At 41.4% G+C, this 16,681-nt stretch overlaps 1 protein-coding gene across 6 annotated transcripts in view; it reads right to left on the reverse strand.

The window, feature by feature from the left end:
- FGGY (FGGY carbohydrate kinase domain containing) overlaps positions 1–16,681 on the reverse strand; it is a 162,576-nt gene that overhangs the window by 71,244 nt on the left and 74,651 nt on the right. For 4 of the 6 annotated variants that reach the window (XM_077928691.1, XM_077928688.1, XM_077928687.1 and 1 more), the window contains 3 exons: positions 6,065–6,172; positions 4,839–4,900; positions 307–454 (listed from right to left, as the gene is read on the reverse strand). The exons of 1 other annotated variant lie outside the window; for it this stretch is intronic. In XM_077928691.1, the coding sequence (XP_077784817.1) occupies positions 307–454; positions 4,839–4,900; positions 6,065–6,172 (318 nt within the window). The remainder of the gene's footprint in view (positions 1–306; positions 455–4,838; positions 4,901–6,064; positions 6,173–16,681) is intronic. One more of the 6 variants, XM_077928689.1, reaches the window with a different exon arrangement.

Raw genomic sequence — 16,681 nt, forward strand, 5'->3', positions numbered from 1 at the left:
CTTGGCCAGTCCTAAAGTAACGTATGAAGCTGTGCAAAGCTCAAAACTAATGTGATTAAAAATTTAAAATGTGTCAAAACATACCTCCTTACGTTTCAGTCATATGATATGGGAAGTATCCTGAACTTTTGCATCCTAAAAAAAGTTCCAATTTCAACAGCAACAAATGAAAGGAAAATCCCTAAACTCAGTGGGATTTCTATTAAAGAAGGATGGTAATGTTCAAAATACAAATGCTCATTTCAAGCTCTCATTTTATCCCATTGTTCTGTTCTGACCCGTTTTCAAAGGCAGGCTGTTTCTTACCATGCCCTTTAGTGTAATATCTGCAAGGGGAGATCTGTTGCCATGGAAATCTGGCCAAACATGTAAATCAACAGTGAGGAAACCCACAGGCAAAGATTTCTTAATCAGATCCAGGTGACCGTTCAAGTATGTATATATACTTTGAGCACTGCAAGAAAAACAAGTAGAAAAGAAAAAGGGGTGTGGGAGAGAGGTTATTCCTCGAACATATTGCATGATCTGTACTCCTAAAACAGATATACACACAAATTATCAAAAGGCCTACAAAGCCAAATTAAAATATGGAGAGGGAGGTGAAGAGAAGGAGAGGATGATATCAATATACTACTTTTCAGGTATGCACTGTTGAACAGTATGGGTAAGAATCAAAAGTGGAACTAGGATCTTATCATAGCAACACTTAAGAAGAGGTTTGCATCCTGATTCCATGCACATTTGTTTAATCTCATTTAATTTGAGTCAGGCACTTGCAAAAGCATCAGCTAAGTCTCACTGACCACACAGATCAACGGCTAGCCCTTCTCCGGCTACACCTACATGGCAAGCTTGAGAATTGCCACATCTTGTGAAATCACTGGAGAGCTAGCTGCATGCATGGGATTTAAACACAGAATGTTTGCACGTGGAATAAATCATGGGAATTTCTCATGAATATTAATGGCATTTTGCAAGCACAGTGCAAACACAGCATGCTCAGCAACAGAAGCCTTGGGTACAATCCAGAGAATCCTCAGAGTGCTTAATTTCCATTCATATCAGTGGAACTTAAAAGTGTGCTTAGTTTTCTCTGGAATGTACCCAGAGGGTGAAATCCAAAGAAAGTGAAAACAAGCCAAATCCTACTGAAATCCATGGGAATTGCAATCTAGCCTTCGATTGCATGCACTGACATGCCAGTAAAACTATGCTACTATTACCACACTTTATAAAGCTCTAGGAAAAAACCTTGGGAATAGGCTTTTACAAACATCAGGGATGGATTTTTAAAATTCTACTGTTAGTTTTGCCTTCCAGGGAGTACCGAGAAGACTTCATTTTCAGAAAGGATGGTCAATAGGAGAGCATCTTCCTCTAATTACAATTGATTAGTCATTGTCTCAGTTTTGGAGGTCCAAATAGTGATATTCATTTAGCCTCTGCATGTATATTCAGTCATGCACTAATGAGCTCCCTGAGGGAATTTGGCATGTGTTTACTACTCTGACTTATGACCTCCTTGCAGCTGTATATTTATATTCTGCATTTAAGCATTCAGCTGCACATTGTTTCAATTAGGGCTTACCATGTGTTTGCTATCTGAGGATATCATTCAAAATGAAGTGCACTTGGAAAGCATTAAAATAACTAATTCATATCATTATTCACATACTTTAAAGGTTGTTTTATGTGACTTGTGGAGGAAAACACAGGAATAGTTTTGTAAGTTACTACAATTCCTTAGTAGCCTTATTTCGTTTCCATTTGTCGTTCCCATTTGCAAGCAGAAGAGAGAAGAGGACTTTCCCCAGAATAAGTGCGCAAAGGATAGAAGACTCAGCTGAGAAACAGCGCGCTTCCATGGAGATGGAGGAATAGGGGAAACCTGGTTGGAATATCTTGTCTCAAGGCAATATCATAGCCTTAATCTTAAGTCACTAGATAGTTTGAGTTTAAATCGTTTAGGAAATTAAGGAAAAACAAAACTTCAGTTTGTAGGAGGCCACTTCCCCAAACCACAACAGCTATGTAAGATTTATATAGCACTGTAGGCTGTTTACTTCGAAAAGCTTCCCATAGGTATGAAAATATAAAATGGCCTTATAGTACACCATGTTGACCAGCCTTCCCCAACCTGGTGGTATTGAACTACAAGCACATCAGCCACAGTGAGCATGTTGCAGATTGAGCTAACTGTAGTCCAAAACATCTGGAGGGCACCCAGCTGATGCAGACTATTACTCTCTAATCCAACTGGCAAATCCTCTTCAGCATCTCAAAGCTGAATACCCTTTCAAAAACAAATATACTCTGCAGATGCCAGAGCATGAACCTCAAGTCTTCTGTTATTGCAGCTATGATATATGCACATCATTTCTATGCTTATATTGTAGAATGGGAGTTGTTGGTGGGAGATCACCTACTGTCCTAGTTCATAACAGCAGCAAGTTTTGAACTACAGACTGCTCAAATTCTTAACACATTAAGTCCTTAATGCACTAGGACAGAGGTTTTTCAACCTTTATGGGTCCATGGCTCTCTTGACCAACTCCATTCTTTCCACGGCACCCCTGTGGGGCTCAGGAGCCCAGTTATGTCACCCCTTGCCTGCAGAGCCGGCAGCCCCTCACCCCTTTTTGAACACCCTCCCTTGTGGAGGGTTCCCTCAGCCTCCTCTCTTTTCCCCTCTCCTTGGGAGTCCTCTGGGCAGCCACAACTGTCGCCCCTGGTCTCTGAGCTGCCCCCTCTGCCCCCAAAAGAAGTGCCTCCTCACACTGCCCCACAGGGACCTGTGAAGCACTCCTTGGCCAGCCCCAGAGGCACCATTCTCCTGGGCAGCTTGTAACCAGGGCTGCTGCAACAAACAGCTATGCACGCCTTTGGGAGGCAGAGACGTGAGAGGGCATCAGAGGAAGGAGGGAAGGGGGACAGAGGCCAGTGTTGCCCGCAGCCCCCCCTGACAATCATTAAAGGCACCATTGGACTAGGAACAGCAACAGCAACAAAACAATGCCACTTTCCCCATCATTTACCAAAAGCCTACTAACCAGAGTATGACTCTCCATTGCTTTTCGCTTTCTGACTCAGATAAATTAGCAAATTCCAAGCTTGACTAAAATTTCCTCTGTGCACCCCAGCAAAGATGTCTGACTCAACCTTGCAAAAGTGGTCATAGGTGCCTTAACAGGTGGGTATAACATGATCTACCGTAGATGTAATGTTCAAACTTAGCAACTCAGGACCCTCCTGGCTTCTTTCCATTCAACACAGCTACTTGATGTTCAAAATAATATATAGAGAGAAAGGATGGTAATTTTATGTGACTTGTTTGCTATGTTTGCAACTATAAACTCACTTCCTTAAAGAATAGTCATCTGGAAAGCATTATAGAACTGCAATTGGGCACATGCCTGTGACAGTAAGTGCTATAAGTCTCTTTACCAACAAACTTCTGTCCAGCATCTTTGGACAGAACTAAGTGCAGCATCTCAAATGCACTTGCTGGCAGTGCAAGAGCTTCTTCTCTGTTTTATTTTCACTATGCTAAGAAATAGAGATATCACGGAGATTCATATTTCCTGTCTTGGAATACATGTCTTGAGAGGATCTTACATTTGCAACACAAGGCAAGAATTCCAACCCCTGAATTTATCTCTGGACATGGCTGTCCACAGAAATAATTGGGCAGGGAACAAGGTCTTTGACTTGGCCTGACTATTCACAGCCTTTATATGACTGAACCCTACGCACCATTACGTTACATGGTTCTGAAGAGAACCATATAATGTTTTATTGTAAATTTGTTTAATTATATTACAGCTTTAAAATGGTTGTTGCCTGCTCTGGGCTCATGAAAGCGATGAAGGGAAGGATATAATTCTAAGTAATAAATGAATTAGACACGTGGCAAAATGATTGACTGGCCACTGATTAATAGAAGGATGAGAACCACAATCATTTCCAGCATGTAAACCACAGTGTAATAGGCTGGCAGAATTAACATGGCTGTACTGTTGCTTTTTCTTCTCTTACACTTAACAACCTCACAGGATGAACATATGTAATGCCTTTGTTTCTTTCTTTTTTTCTAGACATCTACTCATGTCTAGAGCAAAATGCCAATAGCAAGGTAGCTCAAGTTATACCTCACCCCTAGAATTTAACACCTTCACATTTGAAACGTGAAATTCTGCTAGCCTGAGGCTGCCTAAGGTTTGGTGCATATGCTGTCCTACATGGAAACCCGATCTTGACTTAGAGAAGTCTTTGATGTGCAAAGCAAAAAGGCCAGGCAGACTATTTGGCATTAGGACAAAAGTATTGCAGCCTAAAGGTGAATGTTCAGAGGACCAGAGTTTCAACCATTTATTCTCGCATCACCTCTATTATTACATTTGTAAAAGCTCAGATGGAAAGCTGACTATAGAAATGATTTCTACGGTGGCAATTTGATAAGTGAAGCCATTTTGCAAAGGCAAAATTCGTGTCCAGGTAAACAGCTCCAGAGAAACACTCAAAACCTAGACTGCCCAAACTTTCGTAAGGGTATTTTACAAGGACAAAATGGCTGGAAAAAGTCAACTTCTGGTGACGTCAGCACGTCAGAAATGCCCACGTGAACCTGTCCTCAGGTGTTCAAAACAAGAAAGATTGTATTCCAGAATGGGAAGGTTGAAAAGCCAGCTTGGAAAGGGAAACAACTTAATATGGTGAGAAGCAGCCCAACCCACATCCCAGCTAAGCTGGAACATTCCAGCTGAACTAGTTTCTGGAAGGCTGCCAAACTGCTGTTTCTAAGACAGACTGTAAAATGATGAAGAAATAAGGATGGTGACCTGGCTGCAGATTTTGTCTGTAGCTCTGGGAACGCAGCGTGTCCTTGGACGACATGCTCTATCTTTGGGGGGAAAAGAAAAGTAAGACAGAGATGAGTGTTCATATCAGTCCATGATATATGGTAAGAGTTTCATGTGTCTTGACTTTTTTTAAAAAAATCTAATTTAACTGTATTTAATCTGGTTTTCTAGTGAACTTAAATAAAAACTATATACTGTGTGTATTGCCGAGTTGTGTGCAGTTACAATGTTAGCAGCCAGTTATGTGGATCACACAGACCTGTTTCATGGTTTTTATGCAACTATGCATTCAAAAGATGTGCACAGAAACTAACCTCTGGCTTGCTTCATCCTATACGCCAGTCTAAGCTGCAGCAGCGTATACAGCACAAGCAGGGACTTGCACACCTACTGCTGAGAAATGAAATGCTATGCCTGAGAACAGGCTAGCTTTGCTCCACATTCCAGGACACACTCCCTTACTATCAAACATAAATGCGTGTGCCAATTGACACACACACACAAAACCAACAACCACTACAGCTCTCCAAAGTAAAAGTGCTGGAAATTCTGCCGCACTCAGTTCCACTAAGCACAAGGTAAGCAGCCTGGTAATTAAACTAACATATAACTGCCCCCACCCCCCTCTAAAATGACCCAATTTTAATGCATACCCCTTGACCTCAGCAACTCTCCTGGTAAGAAAGCCTAGTGCACGTTCATTACCAACAGAACAGTCTGAGCAAAAAAATGATTAGAATAGGATGGGTGGAACTGCGGTCCATGGGCACTTTCATGCTTTTATTTTAAATAGTTTATGTCTCAGGTTTTAAAAAAAGTTAATAACTATACAAATATTTGTTCTGGCTCCTTTATCTCCTGATGTAGGGAGAAGAGGCTATTTTGCCTCAATCTTTCTTCTGTTGAGAATCAGAAGGACATACCATGATAACATGGACAAAGTTTCCCATGGCTTATGAGGAACCAACATTATAACTTCTATAATTACCAGTAATGCATCAGTTCTAGATGACTGGATGATTATAAGATTTGAACGGACACGTTCCCTTATCACAACTAGCCCCAGCTAGCTTGTAGCTTTATCAGAATTACTGGGATTCCCACCGCAGTCCATACGATCCCACTAGCTCCCAACACATTTGGAGCTTAGCAGCGTTCCTTTTTTTAACTCAGACCCTTTACTGTGAAGAGAAAGCCAAACTCACCAGCTTTCCTGTAGCACTCTGGCCTCCCTCGTTTAGCCAGAATCCCGGCACCATAGCTGAGTCATAGGGCCCCCAAACTCCAGGGACAAACACAGGGGACTTGCTTATCTGAAGAGGGAAATTAAAATCCAGATACTTAAAAGTTTCACACACATCGTGTTCATGTTAAACCAGGCATAGGCAAACTCGGCCCTCCAGATGTTTTGGGACTGCAATTCCCATCATCCCTGGCCACAGGTCCTGTTAGCTAGGGAGTTGTAGTCCCAAAACATCTGGAGGGCCGAGTTTGCCTATGCCTGTGTTAAACACTATCTACCTATGTAATTGACTCCTCATGGTGGCAGTTACCATGGAGCTGCATGATCAAGTCCTACACAGGGAGGAAAACAGGATGGCAAAACATGTGAAAAAAGGCATCTGAGGAAATAAACTTAACTGGACAACTTCTGTGGCAGCAGCAAATAAATAATAAACTGGGCATGAAGTTAGAGGGGTAAAGATACTGACTCACTACTAAAGCTAGCCCAGTTTCCCCCATATTTTGTTAAAATTGGCACCAATGTCAGAAGCTGGCTTTGAAACATTGACTTTCTACTTACTTAACTTTGAAAACGGAACAGCAAGAGTTCCTGCAATTATTTCAAAAGGTAATACCTTTCCTGAAACTGGATTTTTAAATTATTATTAAAAAAAATGAAACCCTCCTTCCAGTTATGCTTAGGGACAGTGGCTGTAAATATGAATCTAAAATGTGTTTTCTGAGCAGTTTCAGGAAGGTCTAAATATTATGTGTCCTACTCCATTATTTAACCACATTCCATAAATTATTATTGCACTGTTCCCAAAGCTACCTTGTGCCTCTGCCAGCACTCAAAGGGAAAGTCCAATTAAAAGACTAACTGGTACTTCTGGGAAACCATCAGGTTTTGAATATCTCCAGCCAGGCTTGGTATTTTAGAGGATACCCACAAGAATTTGCCAGGACAGGATATTTCCGTCTCCCTAGCTTGGCTCTAGTTACACACTTAGATGTTCATATCATCTTACAACTGAAATACCATTTGTATGCATTCCAAAAAACTATCAACAAACGTGTGGCGCAATTAAGATTTGCACATCAATACATCTTTGGGCACAGACAATGGGTGTGGACATTTTATTCTTCACTGGAGATCATTTTGTCCTTCTCCCAGAAAATCTACAGGGATAAAAGGAGGTTCTGGGATCTGGCTGAGGGCCATTTGCTCTTTCCAATAAATCACTCTAGAGTTTCAGATACACCCACTCACCCCAGATTTCCCTTTCCCACAATATGTGATCACTCACACTGAGGATCTGCCCAGTCAGAAAAAAGATAAATGCATATCTTTAAAGAATAACTGATATTACAATATTATTTGTACAATATTTTGTGGCCTATTTGCACACTTTATTCATGTTCACCGTTACCTGAGAAGGAGAATCCCAGAAAGCAGCAGAATAAAGGCTGAAATTACATTAGATCTAGGTCTTCAAATTGCTAATATTTTACAGTAAGACAAAGATGAAATTTGCTACTCAGCCTAACAAACTAAATCAGCCTTACCTCTGCCTGCTCCTGACATCTAGAGTGTACTTTGAGGGCATTTAGGGGTATTTGTAGCTTAGCAAGTTAAAATGCACATAAATATCCAAGTAGAAGTAATTCAAATTCATGTTAAATCTCTCACCCAGTAAAATTAAGACTACCAATGGTTCCAAGAGATCTGACAATCTCCAGGAAAGAGTGTATTTTGGGATTGGGTGGGGGGCAGATAGCAAGATTCCCCTCATCCACCGCTTCAATTAAAAAACAAGGGATAAGGTCTTTAACAGGTGGTGATATGAAGTCTGAGTAATTGGCTCCTGGTTTCTTTCTTGCCACTATTATAAACAAACATGAAAAGTGATTCAATAAATATTCAACCCCAGCCATGTACCAGCTGCAGTCTGGTTGTCTATTATAAAGAGCCAATGTCTGTCTAATCTGAGGTTAACCATTTGTGCAAGTTAGGGAATTAAATAGTAAAAATGTGAAGTAGCAGCCTAGGAGTTGCTTCAATCCCACTGACAAGGAAGCATATTAATAGGCTCAAACAGAGGACACTTTTATGAAACAGCACTGGATCATTATCTGATTATTGTGCTAGTAGGAGTGGGTCAGTAGTAACTTCTGACTCAAGAGTCAGATAATTACTATGTCTTACATGCTTTTAAGTCTTTGCCCTTGACAAGCCCACCCATATTTCACATTACATATGATCAAACTTGCAATCCCCAGTTCAGGAAGGCGGAAACTGGGGAGGGCAGAAAAACTCAAGCTTTACCATTTCTATTTTTATTTTCCCTTCCCCAACCCATGAATGAGTAAAGAGTTAACCTTTTACTACTATTCCACAATGCAGTGGAAGAAGAGTTGGTGGTGGCAAGACTATGGCTAATGCACTTCTCGCAGGGACTACGTTATTTCCAACAATAAGATTCTCTCCCATGCAGGTCTGTATTCCCACACCACTAGCATAATCCTAGTTATCACTGGTTCACAAGAAAGAGCATGATGATTGAGAAACCCTACAGCTGGTTCCTTGTGCTGCCATTTCATCTCTGTTGGTCAGTGGTAGAGAAACTCATAAGGTCTTAGAGCAAAACCAAGTTCTTTAAGAAAAAGGAAACAAACTCGTAAGAACTCGCAAGACGTTTCATCTTGCGAAGCAAGCCCATAGGGAAATTCGTCTTGCGGAACGACTAAAAAAACGGAAAACCCTTTCGTCTAGCGAGTTTTTCGTCTTGCGAGGCATTCGTCTTGCGGGGCACCACTGTATATGTATCTACCAGTCATCTTCTGTTTGAAGATAGCTGAGAAACTCTGGGGAACTGGATTTCACCAGTAGGCCAGATCATTACCCCCAGCAGCCAAATTTGATGTTAGGTGACCCATTTTGTCACAATGATGTCAGCTGCCCCAGTTTTGTCTGAACAGTTTAAAATCAAGCTGTGAGAGCAAAGGTACAACCCACAAAATCCTGGCAATCAGCTAATCACTGGCATTCACAAATCCCCTTTTGGCTGAGTCATGGCTTGATCGGCTCTGCACTTGACATAATATGACATCAGGTGCAGGCCAGGTGGGCATGACTTGGCTGAAATGGGCCCAATGGTCAAAGGTCCTCTACTGCCACCTTAGAAGAACACACACACACATTAGAAATTGCTGGATCACAGCCATTGCACTTACGGCCACAAGAACAGTACAATATTGTTTCATAATGAGTCGCTCATAAGCACCCTTGGATTACCTGATCACCAATTAGCATCAACTGTTTTAGCAGGAAGATTTCTATCCGTTAAATGGAGAAAAGCATTGTTGCCGTTGTATGCAAACCCTTTTCAACCACTGAATTATCCCAAGGATTTCTCTCTCTTTTTGGTTCAGAGAATTTCAACTCTTATAAAAGTTCAATACTTTCTAGCAAGATGAAGAAATGAAAAAGAACTCTGTGTGGGAGGATTTAACCTCAGTCAGTACTCCCTGCAAGATTTAAACTAATATGCAAGATATGTAAACATTATAGAGCAGTCAGAAACAAATGAAATGATGAATCCAGTTTAACAGTATTCAGCTGTGATACAAGTGCCAGAAGGCAAGGTTTGTTATGAGTAAATCATCTGGATGAGGTACAGTCCTCGGTTCAACCTCAGCGCGCCCTACTGAAAATCAGTGTCAAACTCTTGAGGATCAAAAGTACATCAGATAACTGGGACCTGCAAAACTCTAGAAAGCTAGAAAAACGTAATTCTATGTAGAAACAACTGCAAAATGAAAGGATGAGTTGTCTTGTTTATTTTAGCTTTACAGAATCACAATTGTGCACATTTACAGAAGGAAGAAAGCTCGAAACTAAACTCGTATGTGGTTTTAAATGCCATCTCCTGGTGCAGACAACAAAATGAACCCGTCACCTTCCCACCAAGATAAAAGCAATGCTCTGGTTTATGGATTTTCAAAAGCAAGAAAGGAAGGCAGGAGGGAGGGAGGTTTCAACGGAGACACAGACATTTGAAAGCAGAAGCATAAATATGTGTGTGTGTATCTGTCTTGATTGGAGTCAGGGATCAGTGCCTGGGATCAATGGAAAACCATATTTTCTCCAGAAGCTTTTTGTACTGGCACCTTAAAAGCATTCTGTGGTCTCATGAACCTCTGGCCCTCCTGCACTATGTTAATCTACTTGATCCTTGCTCCTTCTTGATTTGTCTCAATCTTGGGAACATTTGGGGGGAAAGTGCAGAAATTTTGTTGTTAGAGAGATTCAAAGCCCTTTCCCTCAATAGCATATTTGGCATGGGAGAACTCAAATGTCCCTTCCCCAGATGGCATTTGTTTGCAGGGGAAATGGTTTAATTAATAGGGAATTGAATTTAGAGAATGCCATGGATTTGTCAAAAGTGAGTTCTATATTTACAAGTCGTTCAGTGTCCATGAATTGCCAGTAATAAAAAGTCCCAAATGTAGAGTTTTTATAACTAATCTGGTAGCTGACTTCAAGATTTCTCTGTATCTGATGAACCAGGCAATAAAGCAAATGGGGTACGGTGTCCCTCTGCTCTGGCTGTGTTGGTGAAGGAAACCAAATGCACCCAGCTAAACGGCAGACAGGTGGAAGCTATTGCCAGTAGAAACCCTAAAAAACAAGCTGTTTGTGGGCACAGTATTTGCTGGCAATGGGTCTCTTCACTACCTTGGCTGGTGAGTCAAGGAGCTGGTACAGCAATGGGCCATTTTTCCTTGCTTCCTACCTTCCATCCTGGTTTCTACAACAGTAGAGGTATGGATGTGGCTACTGAGCCCTGACCCTGGTGGTCAGGGCTTGGATTGCCCTCTAAGGAAACCTTATTAGAGAGTTCATTTTCACCCATGTATATTTATGAGAGGGACACGGGTGGCGCTGTGGGTTAAACCACAGAGCCTAGGACTTGCTGATCAGAAGGTTGGCAGTTCGAATCCCCACAATGGGGAGAGCTCCCGTTGCTTGGTCCCTGCTCCTGCCAACCTAGCAGTTTGAAAACACGTCAAAGTACAAGTAGATAAATAGGTACCGCTTCAGCGGGAAGGTAAACGGCGTTTCCGTGCACTGCTCTGGTTCGCCAGAAGCGGCTTAGTCATGCTGGCCACATGACTCAGAATCTGTACGCCGGCTCCCTCGGCCAATAAAGAGAGAATAGTGCCGCAACCCCAGAGTCGGTCACGACTGGACCTAATGGTCAGGGGTCCCTTTACCTTTACCTTTTTATATTTATGAGAATGCTACAATAGAATTACCGGTAACTGCAAGTTAATTAATCCTTATTGAAATATATTAATTGAGAATAAATACATTTCAGTACAGATTATTTAAGCTGCACGTTTCTCAAAGCCACAACTGAATGTTGTTACACTCACCAGTAGAGGCTCTTTTAAAGCTATCTTTGGAAGAACATATCAAGTCCTCACATGTTACCATTCTTTGATCCAATCCAGACATTACTGCAGTGGTGTGTGAACCACTTCATGATCTGCTTCCACAACACTCTGACAATGTCTATTATTTGGAGAGAGAGAAAGAATACATGGACAAGGCAAGTGACATTCTTCCTCCTCCATAGTCTTGTTCCATGTAGCCTTGCTAACAGGTGATCATAGCATCCAAATATTATTTCCCAACCCCAGCATCTGATGTCTGGACATCATTAGCAAAGGTAGTAAAAAAAGAAGTCAGTGTTTCCAAGTGATCAGAATTTCCAAGTGTTCTCAAGGTTCTATGGAACACAGATACAAGGATGTGTGTTTTTGGTTATTGCCATACCTTCTCAGAAACATCCAAATTGGAACTAAGCAGAATAGGTGGAGGGGGGGGGTTATTAAATGTGTTCATGTGTTACCAATTAGTGTTCAGTCATCTTGAAAGCACCTCTGTAGTGTTACAAAGCAATAATGTTTTCGACTGAGTGATGTGACATGGTCAAAAGACTGGTGTAAATGTGAGTGGATTCTTGACTTCATAGCGTAATCATCTTGGAGGCTCTTTGGTTGGGATAGTGCAATGAAAATTGAGAAAGGTACACATACAGCTCTGCACCCTATTAATACTTAGATTTACTTTCCAGGTGATAGCCAAGTTCTCAAAATAGGATCAGAGTAGGAATTTATGTAAGTCTATACCGCAAGCAAATGTGGTAGATGAAAGATGTAAATTCTCTTAATTTCTCACTTCCTTAAAACTGTATGTGCTGATGAGATCCATTTTATTGTCTCTAATTACTATAAATCCAAAGCGGTACTACGTACGCATGTCTTTGCATTTCTGGGTCTATAGAACAGATAATCGTTACTGGCAAATTAGTTGTGCAAAACTATTACAGACTCTCAAGGTTTTGCTTCAGCTATCAGCAACAAAATGTTAGCTGTCCAGATTAAGACATTGTTGGTCCTCCAAATTTATCCATCCTATTAAATGGTTCCATCTTATTGATTGTTATCTACTTTAATTTCTTTAATTTCTACTTTAATTTAAGAGAGCCAGTGTGGTGTAGTGGTTAAGAGCAGTAGTCACGTAATCTGGGGAACCGGGTTCGCGTCTCCGCTCCTCCACATGCAGCTGCTGGGTGACCTTGGGCCAATAACACTTCTTTGAAGTCTCTCAGCCCCACTCACCTCACAGAGTGTTTGTTGTGGGGGAGGAAGGGAAAGGAGAATGTTAGCCCCTTTGAGACTCCTTAAAGGGAGTGAAAGGCAGGATATCAAATCCAAACTTTTCTTCTTCTTCTCTTCTCTTATGCTTTGAACATTTGTACTAAATGAAGTTTCTAAGAAACTTTCAAATCTTAACTTAAATTGAGTTTTTAAAGGATTTAAAACTCAACTTTAATCTGTATGTGGGCAGGCATTTACCAAGTGCAAGATTATATTTAAAAAGATTTTCAGCTCTTCATGTTTCATATTTTATAGGACAAATATAATATGAAATCTCTAGGTTTTGTGATTTTTTTTTTAAGTTTAGTACTTCCTAATTGAGACTAAGATTTTTTTGCCCTGCACTTTAGAGTGCACATTTCTTCGCTGTTGTTGTTCTTTAAAATCATTTCATTTAATGAAATTGTCTGAGTACAAAATAACCTTCACCCCTCTACTATTTACTGTGCCACCTGCCATGAAATGGAAGCAGAGTGCTTTGATAAATGGACGCAAAGGTTGTCTGGGTACACTTCCACAGGCAGTGCTGTCTTGTGCACTGAAATGCCTTTTTGTACCCTTCTAAAGTAATATACCACTTACAGCAGACACTGCTGCACATACTAGAAACCCTATACAGAGCAGCAACCCTATATGCCTATTAGTAGGATTTTCAGATGTCTGTTATATTAAGGTACCTTTAAAAAAAAAACAACACACTCCTATTTTCAGGACAGAACAGCACTAAATACCCTGATGATGATGATTACTTTCAAATATCCCAATTCCAAACCATAAAGCAGAAGGTACAGCTTCAATGCCCAAATTATCTCCTGTATTTTTCATCTAGATATTCACTCTTGGGTATATTATTTCATTCACATTCATTCACTGCAACAGATGCTATCCAGATTTACAAACACTCCAAATATAATTCCACAATTTCTACAACTGAAAATGCAAACTTGGCCAGCTGTTGAAAGATCAAACTTCAAAACATCCAACTTGGGAAAACAAATAAGATATTATCAATTACTTTATCTTTGCTTCCAAATTGCAAAGGACAAGGATCTTAACTGATTCTAAATATTTGATAAAATTTGCCTATTCAAAATCTATAAAAATCCTCAGTATAATTTTATGATTACTCTATAAACATTTAATGTGGTCTAGTAATATGTGCGGGGGGTGGTTATTTTTTAAAAAGGATTCAGATTACAGCGAAAATACTGCATGTACATATCGTAAGCATATGCATGTTTACAACAACAATTTATACTGGCTAAAGAAGAAAACGGCTAACTTTACAATAAATGGCAAAGACAAAAAAAGGATCGATACATAACCTAAATACCTTAAATCAGGATACACTGAGATAAACCATTGGTTTGCTATTTAATGTGTAATAAAAGCTTAGTTAGTGCATGCAATTCTTGGAATGTGGACTGCTGTCACCTGATGGAAGACTCGACCATCACATGAGAAAGCAATCATTACTGGGAAAACATGGCAAAGTAAATTGACTGAAGTGATAGTGTAGTTCTATGGATCCACAGCACATGTGGTTCTTCAACTTACTCTAGTGCCTATTGGGGAAACCCTGCCTCCTATAGCAAACTCAGCTGGTGACGGCCAACAGGAATGTACCCAAATGCTATGCTCAAAGGGGAAAGTATGGTTTGTAGCACTAAAAAAACACACCATGAAAAAGTGTATCAGGGGAACCCTCCTCCTCAAAAAACAGGCTAATGAGGACTGAACCTGTTTAGTGGCCATGGGAGTGACAGGTGAAAAAAGGCACCTGAGGAGGGGTAGCATTGGACGAGGAGAATGTTCTGCTTAGAGGGAACTGCTGGCTAGAACCCAGAACTGCACACTTTTTAGGAAGGAGATAAACAGCAACATATTATTTTTGTTTTGGTTGTGACCAACTGAAGGTGGTACAAGGCCACACCAGCAGCCGATAAGCCTGAATGCCCCTCAGACAAGAACATTTTGTGCCCTGTACTCATTCTAACACCTGGCAGATTGGCAGGGGGGTTTCTATGCAGAATTTCTATACTTGGACAGAAGCAGAATCATGCTAGAGCAACTCAGCCCCACAGGCTCTGGTGTGACAGCCATGACAAGTTGGGCTAAGCAAACAGCAACAGTGTGCTGGATGCCAAGATGGGGAGCACTGGTTTGAACCACGTCTCTGGGAGGAGGTGAATAGTGAGTGAAGGAACTCCGTTATTTTCTGTCTTTATACACAATTACCTCGGAGCAAACTGCGATTCAAAGCACAATACACACAGAGAGAAAAAGAAGAAATAAGGCATTAACAATGCATTTTGCTCACTCAAATAGGTCCCACTTTGGCAAAAAGGTTTTGTACTTAGAGCTGCAAAATTAATCTCATGTTCTGTGACCGTAAAAAGACGTAAATTTACAAATAGCAAGAGCTTTGACGGTAAGAGCTGTTCGACAGTGGAACAGTCTCCCTCGGGAGGTTGTGGACTCTCCTTCCTTGTAGGTTTTTAAGCAGAGGTTGGATGGCCATCTGTCATGGATACTCTAGCTGTGATTTCTGTGTCGCAGGGGGTTGGACTAGATGATCCTTGGGTCCCTTCCAATGCTAAGATTCTATGATTCCATTCTACTTTTGTTCAGAAAGTGGAGATAATATGCGTGCAGGCAGATACCTTTTAAGAAGCTATACCTGCACTGTACATTTAAAGCAGTTACCACACTACTTTGAGAACTCCCCCAAAGAATCCTGGCAACTGTTGTTTGTTAAAAGTGCTAAGAGTTGTTAAGAGACCCCAATTTTCCCACAGAGCTACAATTCTCAGAGTGGTTTAACAACCAGTCTCTCTTCGTGGGGATCTCTGGGAATTTTAGTCCTGTGAGGGCAAAAGACATATCCTAGCCAGTGGCGGGGGAAGGGGGTGCGGGTCGCCCCGGGTGTCATCACTGAGGGGGGTGACAAAATGACAAAAATATGAGGGTGTTTTTTTAAATAAAAAAAGGCTCACAAAACTTTTTAGTTCTGTCCACAAACGTTACGAAATGCGGCTGGCACTGGGCGCCACACTGTGCGGGGTTGGCACTTACCGCGGGGACTGCAGCGTACCCGAGCCACACATCTCTCCTGGGAGTGATGTGGTGGCTTGAGCGCCTGTAGGCTCCGCATTGCCTAAAACAGCAGCATTGGACTTGCATCTGCTGAGGGGGAGGTGGCGGAGAGGCTCCATGCAGCGCACCCCACCCCCCGGCTGCAGGATGCACGCACCGCACCCAGCACCTGAGCAGCTAGCTACGCTGCTGATCGTAACTACACTCAGCACCCTTAAAAAACTGCAGTTCCCAGGTTCCTTTAGTGAAGCCATGACCACAAATTATGCAGTCAAGTTTCCAGTATTTGGGGACAATGCAAGGATCAGTACATGCAGAGTCTAATGGATGAGCCTCACCCAGGGAAAATATTAGTTGCTAGAAACTGCTGGAGAGTGCTCTTGTGCTCAGGTCATGTTTGTGGGATCCCCCACAGGCATCTGGCTGTGAGAACGGGATACTGGACTAGACGGGTCATTGGTCTCATCCAGAAGGCTCTTTTCATAACTGTTTAAAGTGGCATGATGTTGCTTTAAATGTATGGTGCAAATGTGCCTGAAATTTATCGTTTCTTAAGGGAAAATGTAGAAAGTTTCAGAAGCCAGGAAATGGAGAGACCATTTGAATCAGTTTAAATGTAGGTTGTAAAATTGGTGAATTAAAGGGCCTGAAAAATGAGGTCAGTTCAATATTTGATCCACAACTCATGGCTTATCTTTCCTCTCTCATGCTAGTAGGTTCCAATGGTGTTCTTTCCAGATTTCAGTTTAATGTGATTTCAGTGTTCTCTCTCT

This window comes from Podarcis muralis, chromosome 5 (genome assembly GCF_964188315.1).
Source record: "Podarcis muralis chromosome 5, rPodMur119.hap1.1, whole genome shotgun sequence".
NCBI classification, from domain to species: Eukaryota; Metazoa; Chordata; class Lepidosauria; order Squamata; family Lacertidae; genus Podarcis; species Podarcis muralis.